Source organism: Leuciscus leuciscus (assembly GCF_965113295.1).
Source record: "Leuciscus leuciscus genome assembly, chromosome: 3".
NCBI classification, from domain to species: domain Eukaryota; kingdom Metazoa; phylum Chordata; class Actinopteri; order Cypriniformes; family Leuciscidae; genus Leuciscus; species Leuciscus leuciscus.
The window spans coordinates 29,058,745-29,082,260 of NC_138727.1; the positions used below are offsets into that span (position 1 = coordinate 29,058,745).

Here is a 23,516-nt window from a genome sequence, read left to right on the forward strand (position 1 = left end):
TGTCCAGTTTCGTCTGGAATGCATCTCAGATCTCCTCCTGAAGTGGTTTGAGGGATCGGATTCAAATCCGTCTCAAATGCGTTTCGGAGGGCATTTAAACCTGGACTTTTCACGATCTGAGAAAATGCATGAAGTGGCCAGGTGTAAACAACCCCCATGACAAAAACATACGCACGAAAGCCGAAAACAAACGCTGGTTGGCCTCTCACGTCCAAATTTGACGAAGTGGTGGGGAAGTGACGTATGCCGTAAAGCAGTCGAATTTTGTAGTTCTTTTTGTGCTCTTGTTACTACCCGAACACCGAAGTTACATAGTGCCAGTAAAAGCGATACAGACCCTGTCAGGCTATGGCAGATGTGTCATTCAACTTATTGTAAGTCGATGTACCATCACAAGGATCTTGGAAATATATTATGAAGGTTGAAAAGTTACATAGTGTCGCTTTAAGTTCCCATGAGATTTTGTTTAGGCGTATTACCAAAAATAGCCACCGGGTGTCATTGAATTCCATTGAATTTAACTGTATGCATTCTAACATAACAAATGAATAAATTTCTGTCCAAATATCACTTCTGTCACAAAATATGGAACCTTGAGACTCAGACCTTTCTGACAATATGTGTTTTGTCAAGATTAGAAAATATTTTTATCATAAATTATGAAACATAATGATGCCCAAAAGGGGAGGAGCCTGATAAAATAATTTAGAGCACCGTTTCTATGGTAACGCAATGTCCAATTTCAAAACAATTTTCACAGGATGAATTCTGAGATCGTAAGCTTTCAAATGATACCTAATTTATGATAACTACTAAAATATGTAATGTAATAAAAAAAGGCGATAAAAAAAGATAATTATATTTTAGAGGATAATATATATATTATACTTTTTAGAAGATAATATTATTTTATATATTTTTTATTGACAAATACTAGATTAAATGTTTTATTATGAACTTTTAGCATGAAAACCAAAGTTTCAATTATTAAAAGTGTGTGCATCGACTTTTTGTGACAAACGCCAGAACTCCTGTTATGATGTAGATTTTTTGAGGTGCACTCTTGTCATAAATTCATCTATTACTGTTCCTGCATAAATTGTAATAAAAAACAGTGCTGAAATATCTATTTATGAGTCTTAGACCTTTCCAATGATATATAGTTTGTCATGATTAGATTAGGATTTAATTGTAATATAGTGACGTAAACTTAGGTGTCCCGTATACGGGACGGTGACAGTTAAAAACAGTTCTGCGCTTTTGCATGTTTTTGTTTTGTTTTGTTTTTAACCAAAAGCAATTAAAGTGGTTAACTTGTTTAAAGTAAATGCATTGTCTGCTGGTTAATTTCAGTACACCACATTAGTACTGTAAGAGTTTGAATATTAAAGTGCAAATACAGTTACTTTACTTAAAGTGAAAATACAGTTACTTACTTTTAAAGTAAGCTACACAGTTACAACTAATACAATTGATAGTGGCCACACTTTTATAGTCTATTTGCAGACTATAAATCTAAAATAACTAATCAAGTATTGACAATATAGTCAGTCATATTGGCGGCACAGAGTGGCCCCCAAATAAAATTCTGCTTGAAAGTGAAAGTGAAAGTGACGGCCAAGTATGGTAACCCATACTTGGAATTTGACCTCTGCATTTAACCCATCCAAGTTAATGCACACACATTAGGAGCAGAGTAGTGAGTAGTTAACACACACACACTGCAAACGTGGATACACACACCCAGAGCAGCGGGCAGCGTTTGTGTGGCGCCCGGGGAGCAATTAGGGGTTAGGTGCCTTGCTCAAGGGCACCTCAGTCATTTCCCACCGGCCCTGGAATCAAACCAGCAACCTTTGGGTTACCAGTTCAACTCCCTAACCACTAGGCCATGACTGCCCCATACTTAGGGCCCCATAAAGACTTGGGCCGGCCCCGAGTGCAGTAAAAGAAGGCACTGATTGCATTCTAATATGATATTATACGTATGTTACATAATTTATTGCGTCTGTGCAATTTGACATTTTATTACATTTATACTTAAAAGTATAAACTCCAAAGTGTAGATTTCAAAGTGATAGCTATTTCATTAGAAAAACACTCCTCCCTCAAGGGGCATGTCTACGTCATCATCATGGCGTCAGTGCCGCGGAGAAGTCTGAGCGGGAGCGAGGGCGGAGCGCAGAGGCGAGTGTCCAGTGTTATATTTCTGGCTGCTGTAGTCACTCACGCTCACTGATTCAATGAACGGTATAATGGCTGCATCGTCGAACAGAATCATGCTGGGCCCCCTTGTAGCTGCTATCGACCAAGGCACGAGTTCCACACGTTTTCTGGTAAGTCGCATCTTGAGGACATGTCATCTGGTTGTGGTGGAGCTTACTGAAGTGGCTCGCATATACAGACAGAGATTGTCCTCCGTGCCCTTGCCAACATGTGCCGGCAGATAAAGATGCCGAAGCCGGTTTAGCAGGAGTTCTGATTCATCCGTCATGGAAGTTACCCAAATGAATTGCTTTTAGTTTCTGGGTCTGCTTAGTCTTCCGTATGATGACAATTGAACATTAGTTGAATCTTTCTAGTTAGCTTTCTGTTTACTCGGTACTTTGTGTCTGAAAATAATTATTTTAGTGCAATCGAAGGGATATTTTGACACTAGGCAAGTGAACACGTTCATCCCAGATGCTGTTCATTTATGGCCTTCTGTGAAATTTAACTTGCTAAATTGGTAATAATCTACGTTTTACACAATGTTTGGATTTGAGCAGCATTACAAAGTTCAAATGTTCTGCTTAAAACCAAGTTTCAATTCCCACTTTAATATGACAGCTGTATTTATGATGTTTTCAGAACTTGACTAAATGACAAAGTCGATCACACGTTTGACAGTTTCTCCATACAGTGTACAGTATAAGATATTGTTTGTTTAGTTGTGTTGAAGGATCCTGATAGATCCGCACGTGAGTGCTAGGGGGCTAAATAAAATGTCTAAATAAATTAATGTAAATTTTTTTTTTTACAATAATTAATAATAAAATAAATAAGTAAACACAAATAAATAAATATAGCTGCAATCAACCATTATCGGGGCCAAGCACAAAAAAAGACGATAAGACATGCCAACATGGCTGGGAGCGTCAGACCAACTGCAGCAAGCAGCAGTTAAAGACATTTAAAGATTAATTTAGGCAAAATGGCTGAAAAATCATACACAGCTAAAAATATGATTTAATGGATTATCACTTTTGACCAATAGGTGGCGCAGTTACGAAATTGATGTGGTGTGGTTAGAGTGAGGTGACAATGACACTTAAGGCCAATTTATACTTCTGCGTCGAGTGTATGTCGTAGGCTACGCACGTAGGCGACGCCGTCGTGAGCATTTATACTTCTGCGAATGTCTGTGTTGCTCTGCAGTTACACCGCCGAAACGCTAGTTGGCGCGGGTGGGTTTTAATGTTCCAGTTCCACTGTGTTTACATTCCTCGCGGCTATTTTGAGTTTAGGTTTCTACGAGCAATGGCGACTGAAGGAGTCAAACAGATGGCTGTATTTCCACACTTCTTCAAGCAATCTCTCGGTCACTTGGTCTATTTCCATGGCTCTTCACTGATCTTCGGAATTTAAAAATGGCGGGCGGGCGGTGCAGAGTGCAGAAGATCATTCCGGAAATGCGTAGGAGGAAACGCGATGCTATCCAGCCGACCAATCACAGATCTTGCGGTCCGCGTCGCCGCGACGCGTAGTTACATTTTTGAGGAGGTGCGCGTCAGGGTACGGCGAAGGGTACGACGTATGGTACACGTCAATGCGTATGCTACACCGTACCTTCTACGCGCACCCGACGCAGAAGTATAAATTGGCCTTTACACAGTTTGGTGTCAAAATGTCAAGGCATTGCAGAGATAAAGCCTGAATAGTCATTTTGGCAGCATGCCTCAACTTTGATGCTGCAGTATACGAAAACGGTTTCGTCTATCGTTACGAAATCCATAACTTTTATTCGGCACAGTCTGGAGATGATACGATTAGATTTTGGTGAAAATTGGACAAATGGTCTAGGAGAAGTTCGAAAAAGTAGGTTTTAAATAAAATAAAATGGCAGACAGGAAGTTTGGCTGACTATGGCAAAATTGATATCTATGTTTTATGGCATAACCCAAGGAATCTTTTAAGACCAGTGTCATTACAATTGGCAAATTTATTCAAAAGCTAGCATTTTTATAAATTTCGTTATAAATGTTTTACCACAAGGTAGCGCTGCCCCGAAACTTTTTAAGTACCTTCAAGGCATGGTGCCGATGACTCATACCGAGTTTAGTAACGATATACTAATGCGTTCATAAAGTATAGTATTATATCACAATACTGTATTGAAGTCAATTCATGTTTTGTTCTATTATAGCGCCAACAAGAGGCACAATCCCACTATTTTTAGGGGCCAAGCACCGAATGTGCGGAGGCACCTATTGTAATCGTTGGCGTTCTTCTTATTATTATTCCGCCATTTCTTCAGCTCTGAGAGTCTATAGCAGCCCATAGAACCGCTTGCGGGAAAGTTATGAAATTTAGCACACTGATAGAGGACAGTCTGAACTATCACCATAGCAAATTTGGAGTCTTCAGCTCAATCCCTTTAGCGCAACCAACTGTTCAAAGTTTCACTCATGTTTATGCTTATAACTTTTGAATCATAAGGGCTACGAAAAAAAAAATCTTTTCCTATGATTTCTTAGCTCGAGCCGATTCGATTGCACTCTACGACGTAATTTTCCATCAGGAAAATTTGTCCACCAATTTGAATTTTCTGAAAAACCTACTTTTTCAAACTCCTCCTAGGCTGTTGCTCCGATTTTCACGAAAATGTAACCAGATCATCTCCAGACCATACCGACAAAAAGCTATGGAATTCATGTCGATTCATCAAACCGTTCTCGAATACAGCGCAAACTAATTTTACGTAGCGCTTGTGAAAACAGACGTAAAGCTGTATCTCTGCAACGCTTTTTCGTTCAAATTTGCTCCAAATGTTCAAAAAGGCTCCAAATTTGCTCTGGTGACTTTTCAGACTGTCCTCTATAAATGTGGCAAATTTCATACAAGAAACTATATAGATGCCTTTTAAATTTTATGTTGGGGTCCCTCACATGAGGAAGATCATATTTAAAGACCGCTTTCTTCACAGGTTGTTCTGACCTGAAATGTTACTGTTGCCTACTGTGTGCCTTGTGCTTTTTGAAAAAGGAATTTTGTTTGTAGCCCAAAAGTTATTATCATAAACATGTGTGAAACTTTGGACAGTTGGTGGCACTAGAGGAATTGATTTGGAGACTCCAAATTTGCTCTGGTGACTTTTCAGACTGTCCTCTATCAGTGTGCCAAATTTAATAACTTTCCCGCAAGCGGTTCTATGAGCTACCATAGACTCCAAGAGCAGAATAAGAATAAGAAGAAGAACGCCAACGGATACAGTAGGTGCCTACGCACCTTCGATGCTTGGCCCCTAAAAAGTAGATTAAAATAAGTAAATGAGGGAATAAATAAATTTTACAGTACTATATGAGTAGGAAAAATATAAGGCTAATTCAGGAAAATTGGGACATTTTTCCCAGTCATCTGAATGGCAGAAAGTGTTCCAATTCACCCTAATTTTTTCACAGTACATATTTGATCTTTATACAAGAAACTATATAGATGCCTTTTAAATTTTAGGTTGGGGTCCCTCACATGAGGAAGATCATATTTGAAGACCCCTTTCTTCACAGGTTGTTCTGACCTGAAATGTTACTGTTGCCTACTGTGGGCCTAATATGTTACGTACATTAGATCTCATCTGACAAGGTCATGACACTAATAGTGGACAAAGCACTTTTTTTTTTGTGCCATGTGCTTTTGTTTTTTCCATTAGGAAGACATAGAAGAATATAAATGTGTTTTTGTGTTAAAATAGGGTGTACTAGTAATTCCACAGCCTAACAAACATTACTCATATTGTTAAAATGTTGCGGCGGGCATTGTTACTCAATAGAAAAGCTCAGAATGAAATAAAACTCTTTATGATTAATGCCTTGGTAATACCTGGAATTTCCCGTTTTCAGAATCACTGAAAAATGACTGCAATACCACACGGAAATGTAGCGGGTACAAGTCAGGGAATTGCTTTTCTGGCAATAAATGTCTTCTGGCAGTTAATTTTCTGCTTTAAAACAGGTTAACATTTGGGGTGCCTTTTTGAAACAGTTCATCTGACATTTCTGAATGCGATATGTTTCATGATAAGTGGCTTTAATTAATGTTTTTCTTTATTTTCTTGTTATGAAATTTAACTGACAGACGTGCCATCTTTCTCTTTTCTTTTACTTGTAGGTTTTCAATGCAAAAACTGCAGAGCTTCTCAGCCACCATCAGGTTGAGATTAAACAGAGCTTTCCTAAAGAGGGGTGAGTATTGTGTCCTTTCTGTCATGAGATGACATGCTGGTTCAATGGGGCAATGCATTAATAAAATAAGAGTAAAACTTGTGATTCAAATCACAAGTTTACTATTGGTTCATACTGTTATTCTGGATGAGATGAATAGGATTTCTTCCATTCACTTGGATGGCAATGATGTCATGTGTCAACTGTGTGTAGTGTTCTGTATTTAATTCATGCAGGTGTCATGTGTCAGGTCTGACTGAGAACATTAAAAAGTATTTATTGTCTGTTCTCAGCTGGGTGGAGGAAGATCCAAAAGAGATTCTTCAGTCTGTGTATGAGTGTATGGACAGGACCTGTGAGAAACTGACCAAGCTCAACATTGATATCTCAAACATAAAAGGTACCAGGACCACCTGCTATTTCTCCTTGCACATTGCACATGTTCTTACACTATGCTATTATGGTTGTTTATTTCTTCACTTATTTTTAATCTGTGTAGCCATTGGGGTGACAAATCAGAGGGAAACCACCATTGTTTGGGACAAGGAAACAGGGGAACCACTTTACAATGCTATAGGTCAGTAACATTGCCTCACTTTTATATATAAATAGCACTTTTATCAGTGATTGTATCCATTGTTTTACAGTTCAGAATCTATAAAAAAAAAAAAAAATTTTTAAAATAATAATTCATTATTTATTTGGATGTGTTTAGTTTGGCTTGATCTGCGGACCCAGTCCACAGTAGAAAGACTTATCAACAAAACTCCTGGCAGGAACAAAAACCACCTCAAGGTGAGAGTGCCAGTGTTCCCTTATAAACAAGACTGAAATTATCTTGAACAGCTACATACACAATCCATTATTATATAAAATAATTTTTTTAATATCTGTGAGGAAGTCTTTATTTTTTAAATCCTCATGAAATCAAGATGGATGTTTTGTGGCTTTTAGTATGAATAAGCTGGCATGCTCCAAAACATGACAAAATTAACATTTAGAAGATACATTCAGAATGTACATTTTGATTATACCATTATGCACTTTTTTTCTGTCCAATCAAATGCTCTCTGGAATCTGACATTACAAACTTCATAAAAACACGCTAAAGCTGCTTCAGTGCATCTGAAATAGATCACTTTTCAAAACAGTTTTTTTTTTTTTTTTTTGGTCAAATTTGATTACTAAAAGTTTGTTACAGTTTCATATTAAATCTAAAGGGGGAATCTATTAGACTTCATATTTAATACAACTGTGTTTGTCAAAAGCTCACATGGACTAGCACTTCAATATGGTGATTTTTTTATTTATTTATAATTACTTCAATATGGTGACCAACATGCTGATTTTTTTCTTTCTTTTTTTCAAATGGATTTGTCAAAGCTTTGAGGAAAAACTGCTCATCAAGCCACTTCACTGGACTTTAAAGTTTATTTATAATTGTGCTCAAGTTATATGTCATATCTTACTCAAAGTTGACAATTGAATAATTATTGTTACTTCTCTTGCCTTATAAAGCACAAGACTGGCCTCCCCATCAGCACATATTTCAGTGCAGTGAAGTTACGCTGGTTGATGGATAATGTGGAAAAGATCCATGAAGCTGTGCTCTCCCACAAGGCAATGTTTGGAACGGTTGACTCCTGGCTTATCTGGGTAAGAGCGGTGGCAGTGAGGTATCTCTTATGTGATATATAGTGACTGTGTATATGAGTTTGGGGTTAAAGTGTAAAAGAAGAAATTTGTGCATGGCTTTGTGGCAGTCCAATCCCATTAGGCTTCTAAATAATAATGCTCATGCTTGCTGATACTGCAAAATAAACTCGTGCTTGCTGATACTGCGAAATAAACTCAAGCACTTAGTCATGGATTAAATCCACTGGCTCTGATCAGTATGAAGTAATCATGATGTAAATATTTAAGCTTGTTAAAATAATAGGTGATAACCAGAGGTGTAAAGTCCAGGGGTCAGAAAGTAAAAGTCCTGCCATATGTTTATTCCACCCATGAACTCAGCCAGCTGATTTCACTAGTTAGTTCAGGCATGAAAACTCCTCACCTTTCGGCGAAATTCGCCGTTTTAAAACCAAAATGGGTCACCTACGTGATTTGTACAGATCCGATGAGAAAATATTTATGGGGTGGGAGGGGGGTGGTCGTGGCCAGCATTTACCCGCTATATCTCTATAGTTACCATAAACTTAGCAGCTTTAAAAAACCAATCATCATTCCTAATGCAGAAACCTGACAGCCAATCCGAGTCAGAGTAGGGCAGAATTGTTTTCAAAGTCTTTAACACCGCGAGTCTGATGACACACTGCCGAACAAATAACCGCACGTCGGGAAGCAAGCCTGAGGTAAGTTAGCTTACAATGTTAGCTGTCCTGTCAGATACAGAGAGCAATGTTGCCAATGTCATTATTTTGACAGAAGTGGGCGGGATAATATCGCGCGCGGGCGCCGTGAGCGCTGAGCGAGCAGGAACGAGTAGTGAGTTGTCGTCGAAAAAGATGGATAATGCAAAAAAGCTGTCGGGGGCTAAACATAGAAAAAGAAAGAGAGCAAAGGAGATGGCATGTCAATTGATGCAACAGCAGCTACATAATGGTGAAAGGCTACAGGTAGGATTTTGTTTTGTGTGACGTAGGCTAATGCCATCGGGACTACCGGGAGATTCCGGCGGCCCATTCGTTTTGTTTTGCTTAAAGGTATAGCGGAGGATGTTTTACTTCCTGGTGGGTAGTCTAAACTATTGGTCCTCCTAATTGTCAATCATTCTGGTGAATCAATCAAACTTTTCAAAAAGTGGAGAGGGCGGGTCTTATCTAAAATTTGGAAAGATCCTCCGCTATACCTTTAATTGGCGGCGCTGGGTTAGTGCGTAATTAGTGTGTAATGCATTGGTCAATAAAAAGTCAGCGTTAGTTTTTTTTCTGACACCCCATGAAACACGTAGATCAGCGGCCCATTGGTTATTTTCTTGATTGACACTGGGCTAGCCCAATCACACCTTTAATGTGAAGTATAGAAATATACTCTTTCAATTATAGAAATTAGTACAAAACTAATTATGAAAGTTTCCTTTATTTTTCAGTGCATTTGCTTTACAATATATGGCTATTACTATCATGGGATTAATATTATAACTATTATTATGTAGTAGTAATGTAGACAGACACTGTAACTAAAATAATTTTGCTTTGTTTAATTTGCACCAGATTGATGAATTTAACATTAAAAAGCACTATATATATATATAATGTTGATTGGATTGGATTTTTTGCTGCCGCATCCTTCTCACCTTTTTTACCCCTGACCTGTTTTCATGCCTGTTAGTTCTATCTCCTGGCTGAAAAACTGTGTTAATTAGCAAATCCAGGTGACTGGAACAAAATACTGAGGAGGACTTTTACTTTCTGAACCTGGACTTTACATCTCTGGTGATAACCCCTTACTTTCAGTGCTTGACTGGGGGGAAGAAGGGAGGTGTTCACTGCACAGATGTGACCAATGCCAGCCGGACCATGCTCTTCAATATTCACACAATGGACTGGGATCCAGAGCTCTGCACGTAATTATACATTTGCTTACATAGTTTTTTTTAAATAAATCTTTCTGGAGTAAAGCTAACTTGCATATGCAGTAGCTAGTCAAAAAGAATGTGACTTAAAGAGATAATCCACACATTTTTCTTAAATCCTCTTATCATTTACTCACCCTAATGCCATCACAGATGTATATAACTTTCTTTCTTCAGATGAACAAAAGATTTGTAGAAAAATAAAATGTACTGCGACTCTGCGAGTACAAATAGTACAAGTGTACCCCATAGTTGACACGACAGAAATCCATACGACCCCAGTGGGGGAATCAGTGTCTTCTAAAGTAAAATGATAGTGTAAGGAAAATACTTGGTTTTTTTTCACTATAAAACATAGACCTTTATTGCATGACAGTTTGTCGGAAGCTAGGTTTATAGTAGGGATGCAATGATACCGATACTGCATTTATGTACTCATTAAAATACTCCAATACCATGCAGCGTGTACAGTACAGTGCTTGTGACAAAGAAACACAGACAACAGAGCACTCAGCACACATGCACCATTTGAATTAAAACGAAGTAAAAACATGAACTGTTACGTGATTTATGTATAACGAGTGGTTACCTACATTATTACAGGGAGGCGGTACAGTAATCACATGACGTTTTCGGTGCACAAATATCCGAAGCGCGGACCCAGAATGCTCCTCCCTCTTAAACTGCGCACGACTATCCTATTAAATAGAGTTCTATTTCATGTCATCTTGCTCTTCAACAAATTCACAAAAAATTATGTCAAAATGCCCGTATAGGCAAGTATCCTTGTGTAACATAAGCCCTATTCGCACTGGATTAGTATTATCTGGGGACCTCGTGTGATTTAGAAATTACCCATCCACATCTGAATTTCGTGTGGCGCATTCGCACGGGATAAACGAAGCCTGTGATTTTACTCGAAATTACTGACATATCTCCCGGATATGATGTCAACTGGCTATTGCTTGGAAATATCTTGTCGTTATTATAGGTCTAGCTGTATGATATAACATAAACAGAAGAATGTTCCTTACCGCATGCTGCTATACATGTCTGTAAGGAACATGGAACAATATGCCGCTGCTCACCGCTCACAGCCAACATTCACTGGCAATCCTATAGCTATGATCCGCTTATTTGGGACTATTTCGGCTACAAAAAGAGGTACTTTAACTGCAGTGTTATAAAGTTGTGGATGGTTGTCTTTTTTAAAAAGTATTTTGTCTTTTATTTTTCGTGTTCGCATTTATGAGGAAAACGTGACCGTTCTTCATAAGGGACGCGACCGCTCTGAACGCAGCACTAAAAGACTGCTTTAAAACTTTCACAGATACCTAAAACAGAAAGCACAAAGCCTTTCTTTAAAACGAATTTCGTTTTGTATTAATTGTATCTTAATTTTAATCAGTGTTTTATTATCCATTTTCCTGGATTTAATAAGTAAGAAGTAAATATAGATATTCAAGACACGGAGGGCGCCAGCGCCTCAACTGAACAGCGCTATCATCCATGAACCGAAACTCAGCGTATAAGGTAGCCTACTCTCCTCACACACGTAAAAAAAAAAAAAAATATATATATATATATATTATCTACAGAAATCTCTACTTTTAAACAAAACCATTCAAAACAAAATTAAATTGAATGTGCATTTCTCTCCAGCGCGTTCACTAGGATACTGCGAAGATCTTGAGTCAGTAGCCTATCGTCATCTTTGCAGCCGACACAGAAAACACTTGCTTATTAATAAACAATTAAAATGTTTCATTGCAATAGTTTACATTTTCAGAATCATTACTTTTTCTGGTTCTTAGTGACAGCTTTTAGGTGCCGTTTACATGAACGCGTCACTGCATCAGCACCAGAGAGAGAGAGAGATTTTTTTTTTACTTATTACGAATTATAGCCTAATGAACAAACAAATATCTATTAAGGGCGCCGCCACGTTGTATTGCGTATAACGTTCACCAAATTCTTACAGAAATATTTTCTAAATATTGCAATGTTTTTTTTTTTCCCAATATCGTTCAGCCCTAGTGTAGGCTAGCCATGACCCCGCACCCAAATACTATCAAAACACAATCTCCATTCTTCGCGAAAGATGGATAAAAAAGCGCACAAAAAAAAAAAAACATAGACAAAATTATAAACGACCCGCCAAATCACAGAGATGCCGATTCGCACGGGACTAATATTATCACAGGACCTCGGTGTTCGGCGAAATATGGTAGGTCATTTGCAGGGGAATTTTTACTTTACAAATTACAGACATGGCCGATTCGCACGGGATTAAGATCACAGACAATCTCCGCGATTATTACAAATTACTAGAGGTCACCAGGTAATACTTATCCCATGCGAATAGGGCTATGGTTGGTTATGTCTTAAGTGAACGTAAACAGTTGAAAAAAAAAAAACCCGCGTGTGTAACTATTCGCACGGGATTAGTATTACCTAGGGACCTCCGGTAATTTGTAATAATCGCAGAGGTCGTCTGTGATTTTTATCCCGTGCGAATCTGCCATGTCTGTAAAAATGTCTGTAAAAATTCCCCCGAAAATTACCTACCGTATTTCGGCCAACACGGGTCCTCTGATAACACCAGTCCCGTGCGAATCCCCATGTCTGTGATTTGGGCTGTTTTTCTGTGAGCCTATCGTTTCCTAAAGAACGTAATAACCATGGGCCGTTTAACAGTCCATTTTACGTCTGTATTAAAACTATATTAACAATAAAATCTCTCGATATGCTCTACTCCAATCCGATTATAGTTTTTCTCCAATAAAAACTATGAAGTGCAGCAAAAGAGAAAACAAACTACAGTAAAGACGTGATCCGGAAGCTCAACTCGGACCGTTGTCATGGAAACGTCAAATTAAGTATTTTGGCGCAACATGGAAGCTCTTTTGGAAAGTTTGGACGCTTTTTGTGGTAGTGTAATTTAGTAGTCTGTATCGTGGAGCATTTATTTGTCTCACACGGCCTCTAAAGACGTCCATCCTGTAAGTATCTCAAGAAATCAAAGTGTGAAAGAGTAAAAATTATATAAAATGAAAAACCAAATAAAATGAATAGAAAAACAAGCCTATCGCGACGTTTCGGTATTTATAATACCTTCTTCAGGCAGGCTTGTTGTAAATATGGACAAAGAATAAAAGAAAAAGAAGATATATTATATATTTATACAATAATATCATATTCTATAATATATATCATATATTTCTCTAATAAATTGGTTTTAAATAAGTTATTTTTTTGAATTGCAATACTGCAGCGCGATCTTCGTTTCAGCACGTTCAGCTAGTGAAGTGTGAATGGGTGGGCGCACGCTGTAAAGTCCGTAAACTCTAGGGAATTACGAACATTTATTTGCCCGTGTGAATGAGCCACCAAAAACACAGACGTCAGGGGGTAATTTCTTAATTACAGAGGTCCAGGGGTAATACTAATCCCGTGCGAGTAGGGCTTATGTTGGATACGTGCAGCTCCTAATGTGACATCAGCCTAATAACCTACTGCTGTCTTTGTCTTTTGTTGTTAATTAAAATTAAGGACAGACAAAACCACTCGCTTCTCTTGACTGGTTGAGCCCTGCTGGAGCTGCTCTAAATATTCACTGTGCTATTAAATTAAAGATAAATTATGATAGAGCAATAATACGAACAGTGAAAGTAACAGTAGTTCCTACAATACATTTTAACAGGCATAATTAGGCATGAAAATAACTGAAGGAAATGTCTATTTGCTAAACCAACTAATTTCTTTCATATTCTTTTGCTTTCCTGCCCAATATTTTTAAAAATTAAAAATGCAATTAAAATAAAAGTATTGTATTATACTCGTTCTGGGAAAAGTGGTATCGGTGCGTCCCTAGTTTATAGTTAAAAAAGTTCAGGGAAGACATGAGGTCAAGTAGGGCTGGGCGATAAAACGATATCGATAAAACGATATCAAGAGTTCGATAAATGTTCGATAATGTTTATGCGCCAAAAGCGGAACGAAACTCATTTGAACCACGCGCCACACGAACCATTTATCCGCTCGGCTCAAAGTCCAAACGGCAGCGCAGCGTGCGCTCACTAGAGCCGATGCGTTTACTCCTAAGGTTTACTCTGAGCGCTCTCGTCACGAGATCCAGTGAGAAACGCTTGAATTCAGCGAAGAACGCAATGTCTCTGGGATTTAAACCAGTTTAAAGGCAGATGAAACAGCGCTGACAAACAGGAGAAACACTGTGTGCAACGATACAGTCAGAAGGCTTTTCCGTCTACAAATTCCCATCATTTACCATGGATTTACTGTAACGTTAGCCTAGTAATATTAACTGCACCATGAAATGTGGGATATACATATTGAATTGTGTTATATTATTAATGTAGACAATGTATTAAAGGACTAATGGAATATAATTACAGTATTTAATAATGTTTTTAGGTTACTGTTTTTCATACAAATACCATAGAAACTATAAAGTTACATTTTGCCATGATAGTGAGGTGCTGTAGGGTATGCCTGGTTGGTTATCATGATCTAAATGCATGATACTGGATGACCAATGGTTAATTTTAATAAAACTCAAACAGTCAGAATATTACATTTGACCAAATCAAAATTACACATGCAGAAACTAAGAAATACATTTTTCTATTAAGATATTTATTTTGTTAAGGAAAAATGACAAATGTTTGAATGTTCTACCTCAAATGTGTGAAATGTTCACCTGTTTGGCAAGTGTTTGTCATGATATGTTTTGACAATAAAGAGTAGTTTAAAACCACAATTAACGCACTGGTTTCTACAACTTTCACTTAGGAGCAAAAATCTGCCTTTAAACTTGAAAGAAATAAAGATTTGACATTTATCTTGATAATTATCGATATCGACTGATAAAAAAAAATGTATCGTGATCATTATTTTTGGCCATATCGCCCAGCCCTAAGGTCAAGTAAATGATGAGAGAATTAACATTTTTGTGTGAAGTATCCCTTTAAGGCTGGAATACACTACACAACTTTAAAATCTGAACGCTTGTCGACTTGTAAATGTTTACAGAGGAAAAACTGGCTATCATACAGTAAAACTGAGTATAACGCAGTTTTCTGTAAATTTTTTTATAAAACCATATCTCCAGGTTGGCTCTTTTGGCAACTAGCATTGATGCGTCCAGACTGCAAACTATGCAGAAGTCTGGGCAAAACAGTGTAATGTATTACAGCCTTCACCGATTCCAGCCTTTAAGATATATTTATAACATATATTTCCTAAATAGATATTTTGATATACCAATGGAAATTCTGCCAAAAGTGAGAAGTTCTTCAGAGATTTATGGTTTGATGGTAAGTGTTTGACACCAAAGAGAACATTTTATTTCTGTACTTATGTTACATAATGTGTGATATATTGTCACACTGCTTTAAAATGTGTCCTACTCAGGGTGAAATAAAAATATTTATTTGCATGCTGTGCAAGAGAGAAATGATCTTTGCTCCAGAGCAGTGCTTGTCAAACAGCAACCCTTTGTACTTTAACTGTACACAAAATCCACAAGCCCGAAAAATGGTTTCCATCCAAATTTGAACTTTGCTGTGGAGCAGTCATTTCACCCTTTGGATAGTTTAGTATGTCCCTCTTTATCATGATTATATTTTGTGTCCTGTGTCCTCTTTGGGCTGACTGATAGAAAATCAGCTCTAATCAGGTGAGTATTTCTCTAGCTGTCTACACACTGTCATGTCTGAGACAACTTTTCTGTGTCCTGTCATCACAGAAGTTTGTGCATTTCCAATATGTTTTTCCTATTGGTTATAAATGCAATTTATACTTATTGGAAATGTACCGGATGTTGATCGTCATTGTTTGAAGTTTTTATCCAATTTAGAAACTTTTTTTCCCCTCTTCATTCATTCTCTATGGCTTAGGACACACCATCTTGAGTTGCAGTAATGAAAATGAAGCTGCTCAATTACTCCGTTTTCAACACATACTTGTAGAGTCACTGTTTCCTCTGTGTGGTTTTACCATTTGTGGGGTATGTCTAGAGAAAAAAACTTTACAACACACAGCAGCAGATGATTTTGACAATGCCAAAACTCAAACCCTAGTTTAAAAATGATAGTCTACTTTTAGAGCATCTTTGGCATAAGCAGGGAGTGGTGTAATGCATGTTAATTATTAAATTAATTTGTATATTACTGTATTAATTTCTTCCCCTGTTGTTTTACTTTTTAATATTATATTTTGTTCTTACAGAAATCTGGCCCTTTAACTGGTGTCCCCATATCAGGGGTAAGATTATTAGATTATTATTAGAACAATAACTGTTTCTTTCTGTCATCCTCTTATTTAGCCAATGTCTCTTAAAACTTTTGATTGTATACATATATATATTTTTTTTTACGTTGATCATAATGCATCTAAAATATGATGTCTTCAGATCCTCAAGGATAACACTGAAATTCACAATACTTTCTGTAGTCCTTTAAAGTACCTTTACATCTATTTACAGTGTCTTGGTGACCAGTCTGCTGCGCTGGTTGGACAGATGTGCTTCAAAGACGGACAAGCCAAAAACACGTATGACTTAGTTTTGTTAATCTGTCTTTTATGTTATTATGCAGCAGGATCACTGAGCAGATTCTGTTGCTATTCACACAGCCTAATGTGTCAACATGCAAAAATGTTTGAGACTGAATGATGTTATTTGTGATTGTATATATTTTCTCACATTATGTAAATGTTATGTTATTTACAGTTATGGGACTGGTTGTTTCCTCCTTAAGAATGTAGGAACAAAGGTATCCAATTTACATATAGCTTTTAAAATACATTGTTTGTGTGTTTTTATTTAATCTGCCTGTGTTTTTTTTTTTTTCTTTCTTTTTTTTTCTGAAGCCTGTAATGTCGGACCATGGACTTCTGACAACAGTCGCATATAAACTAGGGCGTGACAAGCCAGCCTACTACGCACTAGAGGTAATTTCTTTAAATGGTAAAGATCCGATACTAATGCATTTTGTTTTCTTGATCATTGTAGAATATATATATATATATATACCTCTGTGTGAAACTGATAATCAGTCTTATGTGTTAAACACAGCCCACTACTAGTTCATTATAGAGAAAGACAACAAATGATTAAAAATATAAAATCTTTAGCAAAAATAAATTGTAAACTTAGTGCTTGGATCATTCAGCAGCAAAAGTATTTATTGAAAAATGTACAGTAATTTTATAAAATCTAAACATTTAGTGGGAAAAAAAAAACAGGTGAATTTAAGTGTAGTGTTAAATCTGATAAATTGTTAATAAAAAACTGAATTTTTATTCTTTATAGAATACATTCATGAAAATAATTTGTAGAAATTACTATAAAGTTAGGATGTTTATTTAAATTTATTGAACCGCTTTTTAATAGGGTGACAAGATATGATCGATATGACAGAACATTGCAGGCTATACTATAATACTCAAAACTATCATGATATGAAAGGCTCCGGTACAGAGTTGCACAAATCGCTTTTGGCATTCCGGGTGCAGAATAATGCGCTGGAGGAACATGAAGTCACAGTGAGTATTGCTTCTCATTGAAAAGTTAAGGGCACAAAGAGAAGAGATATTGTGTGTACAGCTCCTAGTGTATCTATCCAACAGTTTGAGCCTTTTTTTCTTCACAGTTTTAAATTCCAGTTACTGTGCGCATGATGCCAATGCATAGTCCTCTGATCGCTCTACTCCAGTGTTGTGATCTAACAGACTCCGAGTACCGCATCATTTAGAAACCGCAATAAAACGCAAAGCTTGCTTTTAAAGGTTACAAAATCTCGGTTGAAAACAAAGGGAGATCGAGCCTTTTCGGTGGCGGCACCGAGTCTTTGGAATAGTCTCCCTGTATACATCAAATCCTGCGACTCCATTGAGTGTTTTAAATCTATGTTGAAGACTTATTTATTTTCTGCTGCTTTTAACTGTTCTTAGGTACATGTGGTGTTGAGTGTCTTGTTGTGTTGTTTGATGTTTGTGTAATGCTGTTGAAATGATGAGTCTGTAAAGCACTTTGGTCAACTCGTGTTGTTTTTAAATGTGCTTTAGAAATAAATTATTGATTGATTGATTGATAAACTCCAGCAAATTATTGATTGATTGATTGATAAACTCCAGCAAGAGTCCTCTTATGCACACAGACCTTTATTGCAGCTTCTGAGCTGATACCGATATGATCAGCTTTTTCCCCATACTGGTGTGATAAATCCAATCTTCAAGCAAAAGGAACTGGATGAAATATTTAAATGCTACCGATCCACAATCTGATTTCTGACTTGTGATGCAGCCTGAATCATAATCACTCCATGTTCGTTCATTGGCCAGAGGAGAACTGAGCCTGGTTTGTCCCAAGGCTTTTTTCTCCATTCTGTCACCTGATCTGACTGTACTGACGCTGTTGTATGAGAACTGAGCTGGACAACGACATTACTGTTTTCCTGCAGAACTGCTTTATAGATAAAATGAACTCATTTAATAATTGATGATCTTAACAACGGAACTGAATCAACCCTAAACTGACTTCAGCTGAACAATAACACTGTTTTCTTTTAGAGCTGCTGTACAGCCGAAATGAACTGAATAATTTTCCTGTTATCCCTGTAAAGTTGCTTTGAAACAATCTGTATTATAAAGCGCTCTATAAATAAATGTGACTTTACTTGTACCGATACTGAATATTGGATAGTTGCATCCCTATTGTTTACATTTATTAGAACTAGCAACTTTTTCATTCCACCTCTAAAAACATTATTATTATTATTATTTAAATCTATTCATTTCTCACAATTACTTTGTGATTTAAAGTGATATAGCCAATCGTTTAACCTTATTCATCTGCAATGCTTTTTTTAGGGTTCTGTTGCCATTGCAGGAGCAGTTGTGCGTTGGCTAAAGGATAACCTTGGAATTATACAGACTTCTTCAGAACTTGGTGTGTTTTTATAGAAATTATATTTTATACCCAATATAAAAGCATTCAACCCAGTTTTGGAATATTTCAGTATAAACACTTCACTTTTCACCTCAGAAAAATTAGCTGCTGATGTTGGCACATCATACGGCTGTTACTTTGTCCCTGCGTTCTCTGGATTATATGCGCCATACTGGGAACCAAGTGCCAGAGGGTGAGTAACTGATCCGTCCATTTAAAAGATCATTTTCGACTGATCTCTGTAAGTGACATTAAAACACTAAAGCCTTGCACATTTTATCATGCGAGAATACTTGTGAAATGAATGCATTTTCTTTCTTCCTTTAAGTCCAGTTTCAGTGCTGTGTTATTACATATGAAATGTACAACACTGAACCTCTGCCTCTTGCTTACAACAGAATAATCTGTGGTCTAACACAGTTCACCAATAGGAGTCATTTGGCTTTTGCAGCACTCGAAGCTGTCTGCTTCCAGACACGAGAGGTATCTTCCATGAATTGGCATGGGTCTGCATGATTGAATGTCCTAATTAAAATAATTTCTGACGGATGAATGTTAACCGTTGTCCAAAGCGTTTCTGTGGTCTCTACAAACTAGTACAATCATTTCAACTCAAATCTTCATTTGATGTTCATTTGATTTGCAAATGAACATGTAATAAGCAGGACAATGTAGTCAGCCACAGACTTCATGTCCTGATTACCCTGTTGTGGTTTATTTTGCAGCGTCTATTTTATTGTACATAATCCCTTATTTATTTATTTTTTTACAGTCTTAAGGCTGGAGGTGTATTTATAAATTTGAGTACTGTATGTCGTGAATAAATAAGTGACTATAAAAACTGTTTTTGTAGGATGTTAAAGGATGCTAAAATTTGTTTCAGATTCTGGATGCAATGAACCTGGACAGTGGTATTCATCTGGCTCAGCTCCAGGTTGATGGAGGCATGACATCCAACAGGTTACTGATGCAGCTGCAGGCCGACATACTGTGTATCCCAGTTGGTAAGATGCGCTTTTCAGACCCTTTGTATGAAAATGTGTATCAGTTTTTGAAAGGAGGAAGTATAATTGATTTACTGGTACATCTCTATATGAGGATGAACATAAATGCTTAGAAATGGGCAGATATGTGATGTAAATTGTATTTACAGTAAAACCATCCATGCCTGAAACCACAGCTCTGGGTGCTGCCATGGCAGCAGGAGCAGCTGAGGGGGTCAGTGTGTGGAGCCTGAACCCAGAAGATCTCACAGAGGTCACTTCAGAAAAATTTGAACCTCAGATCAACCCAGAGGGTAAAGGAATCTAAAAACCAACACCCTACAGCTCATAACTGTAATGTAAATTGTATTTACAATATATAGGTTTTTCATTAAATTAATTGTTTATTTAATTTGTAACCTTGTTCAATGTAATACTGACAAACTTTTTGGAACCTTCCAGCCTTCACATTGTGTTGTAATAACTAACTGTTGATTAGCACTCTAGTTGTAGATGAAACTTTCTTTTTATATATATATATATATATATATATATATATATACGCAGAGAGTGAACTGCGATATGCTCGCTGGAAGAAAGCTGTACAGAAGGCTATGAACTGGGAAACCACTGAGCCAGTCAACAATGGAAATGGTGGGGGTTTTTCCTTTCTTTTTTTGACTCAATTGTAAATTTGATCAATCAACTAATCAAAGAAACACTCTGCAAATGCAAGTAATTCAGTAATTACATATTATATCTAAATGAGTAAAAAACTAAATCTGGAAATTTATCTGATCTCTTTTGCTCAAATTATTTCAATGTTTTTTCCAAAAGGAAAAAGAAACACACCAAAAAATACAACCAGGCCCACAACAGTAGTCAAAGATTGATTTAGGGTTTGTAGTAATAAATAACTTGATGTATTGACCCAGAATGTCCAAAGTCAGGGAGAATGGATATTCAGAACTTTGCAAGAACACAAAGCTTGTTTTTTTTGTTTTTTTTATCAGGGGTCAAAGTCTTCCTTCTGGTGATCTACTTTTCTGCAAAGTTATTGATTACCTGGTTCAGTTAGAACTAAAAAGGTTTGCAGTAAAGCAAACCTCTAGGAGAAGTGACTTGTTTTTCGGTTTCACAAAATCAGTAGTTACTTAATTGTCCCACTTGTTTTCTTTTTCTTTTCACTGTCTTGCATAACATGGACCTGTGTTCTGGACAACCAACAGAGGAGACTAGTATCTTCAGTAGTGTACCCTTGGGCTTTTACATTCTGGGTAGCATGTTTATGTTAATTGGAGCAAAGTACATTGCAGGTCAGTGTGAGAGCGAGTGAGAGTGACTGCGAGATGGTGAAAGAGATAGATGCATGGTTTTGTATGCGTGTCCTTCTGCTTAAAGTCCATCGGCCTGGGAGAGAGCGGTGAACATGAGCATACTTACATTGCAACATTTCAGGATAACCACCACACATTAGTTCTCTTTATATGATGCAAGTAGATGTCTTGTAGTATGAATGAATGTCATAGACTAGCATTTCAATTAATGTGCATCTGTTGCAAGTAGATGTCTTGTAGTATGAATGAATGTCATAGACTAGCATTTCAATTAATGTGCATCTGTAAGGAGGAAATTATAGAACAGGTCCTGTGTGATGAGATGTACTCATGGCAGCCGAAAATAATCTTTCCACAGTTCTAATTTTTTTATTAATTGGAGAGTGCCATGTTACTGATGGCTGTAAATATGTAGCTTGGTTTGGTGAATTTGGTGATGGAAAAAGGTACCTGTTCTAGGAATCTCCGTCTGCCCCAAATGTGCTTTTACTGTCACTATCACTTCTTCACAGTCTCCGGTCATACTTGTCACACTATCTTCAAAACTACCAAGCATGCTGAAAAACGTAGATACTTTCTGCTCATCGATTGAGCAAAACATAGTGTCTGCTGTTCTAATTTTTTTCTCTCTCTCACTAAAGCAGGGCAGAAGTAGAATTGAACACTTCCACATTTCAGAAGATAGGAGACAAAGTCAGAAGAACAAAAGAGGGTCCTTGGCTTACCCCTTCAAACTCAAGATGTGCTGTGGCTTTGGCAGACTACACCCCCGTCTAAAGACATTCCAACTGAAATAGAGGTTGTTAATGTTTCCTGCAGACATAGAGCCTCCAAATTATACATGAAACTTTCTGCTACATAGCCAGAAAAGTCTTCATTTACCATATTTGATATGATGACATATTACTGTAGTATCCCCACACTGTTCACTAGAAGGAAGTTGCACTGGCTCAGTGTTTCTAGCATTTTGTCTGTACAGTAAATTCTATTGGAATTTTCATTGGTGGGAAGCAGCTCTCAGTTGTGCTCATCAATCTTTGTCAAATTTTATTTTTTTAATTGCGCTAACAGTCATAGAAGTGTGTCTGTGCATGGTTGTGACATTTATTTTGAAGTTTGAAAGAGCAAGATATAGGCTAATATTAATTTAGTTACTTATGAAACCTATTCAGGAGACCGTTTAGTGCACTTTATAATGTATTATGCTGTTTTGTGTATAAACTGCAAGGGAACCATACAATCGCATGTAAATAATGTGACATCTTTCCTCTTTTACTATTTCATTTGCATTTGTCTGTTGGAAAAGTTTGTCATATTGTTGAAAAAAATACTGTGCACATCAAGCTATCTAGTCAAGAAATCAAGTTATCTAGTCCAAAACACTGTGGCCCAGCTAGATTGAAGTTGCACTACTGCATAGTTTCAGCCTTTGAATTTTGTTTACCACTATGAGAGACCATTAAAAAATGACATCACTTAAGCAGTGTTGAGTCAATATCGAAAGAATTACTGATAAGGTTTGTGGAATTATATTTAAACAAACATGCTGTGCCTATTTTTTTGTCATGTCACTGAAATTGTGCATGTTAATTACATTACTGTGCAGCTCAATGAAGTTATTATGAAGGATGTTAACAGATCAAAATAATTTTATAGTAAGAATTTTCAGTTGCTGAGACTGATTCCTTTTTAAATATCTAATTTGATCTCAGGAAATATTTGGCACTTGATTTTCTCTCATACTTGACATCTGTGTAATGAAATCTCATAAGATCTATGACAATGACAAATTTTTGTAGAGGAAAAAATTATGAATTGTTATTTTCATGTGCCAAAATTCTAATAATACAATTGCCAATTTAATAGTTTTGTTTTGATGCATTAGTTTGTGTTTTAAAGAACATGTGTTAGCATTTTTAAAATGTACTCTGAAAGGTACTTCCTGCATCTATGAATACTTGAAATCCACTATAACAAAAAAATGTTTAACAAAAAAGTTGCCAGTATTAAATTTCAGTAATTTATATTCTTCAGTGTATGTTGCTTTGATTGTTGAAGATTTGCAAAAAGTAACATTTGGGTTGTGCATGCATATTGGTTAGTGCATGCATATATTTTCTTTCATTAAAAGTTGTGACATTCATTCATTCGCACATACTGCGTCTGCTGCATCTTGCATTTCAGTTCTTTCCACCCATCTTGAAGTAAACTTCAAATAAAATAAAA

The 23,516-nt window shown here is 36.8% G+C and overlaps 1 protein-coding gene across 11 annotated transcripts; it reads left to right on the forward strand.

Annotated features, from left to right (window-relative positions):
- Nucleotides 1–2,138: 2,138 nt before the first annotated feature.
- LOC309495587 (glycerol kinase) lies at nucleotides 2,139–23,316 on the forward strand. 11 transcript variants are annotated; one of them, XM_082165376.1, is made up of 21 exons: nucleotides 2,139–2,336; nucleotides 6,367–6,440; nucleotides 6,713–6,819; nucleotides 6,919–6,996; nucleotides 7,135–7,214; nucleotides 7,938–8,075; nucleotides 9,881–9,990; nucleotides 15,269–15,335; nucleotides 15,680–15,697; nucleotides 16,249–16,284; nucleotides 16,505–16,572; nucleotides 16,751–16,793; nucleotides 16,891–16,971; nucleotides 18,892–18,970; nucleotides 19,067–19,163; nucleotides 19,369–19,453; nucleotides 19,854–19,974; nucleotides 20,124–20,267; nucleotides 20,521–20,607; nucleotides 21,183–21,269; nucleotides 21,932–23,316. In XM_082165376.1, exons 1-21 carry the CDS (start codon nucleotides 2,244–2,246, stop codon nucleotides 21,943–21,945), a joined length of 1,707 nt encoding a protein of 568 aa, XP_082021502.1. In that variant the 5' UTR covers nucleotides 2,139–2,243; the 3' UTR covers nucleotides 21,946–23,316. The 11 variants fall into 11 exon arrangements, with proteins under 11 accessions (XP_082021502.1, XP_082021503.1, XP_082021499.1 ...); XM_082165377.1 differs by having other exon boundaries at nucleotides 21,935–23,316; XM_082165373.1 differs by having other exon boundaries at nucleotides 21,183–23,316.
- The last annotated feature ends 200 nt before the right edge of the window (nucleotides 23,317–23,516 follow it).

Excerpts from the sequence above, each read along its gene's own strand:
- LOC309495587 (XM_082165373.1), top strand. The coding sequence starts at position 2,244 with ATGAACGGTATAATGGCTGCATCGTCGAACAGAATCATGCTGGGCCCC. Across the intron at positions 2,337-6,366 it reads CGAGTTCCACACGTTTTCTG|GTTTTCAATGCAAAAACTGC; the intron begins GTAAGTCGCATC and ends TTTTACTTGTAG. Across the intron at positions 16,794-16,890 it reads TTAAGAATGTAGGAACAAAG|CCTGTAATGTCGGACCATGG; the intron begins GTATCCAATTTA and ends TTTTTTCTGAAG.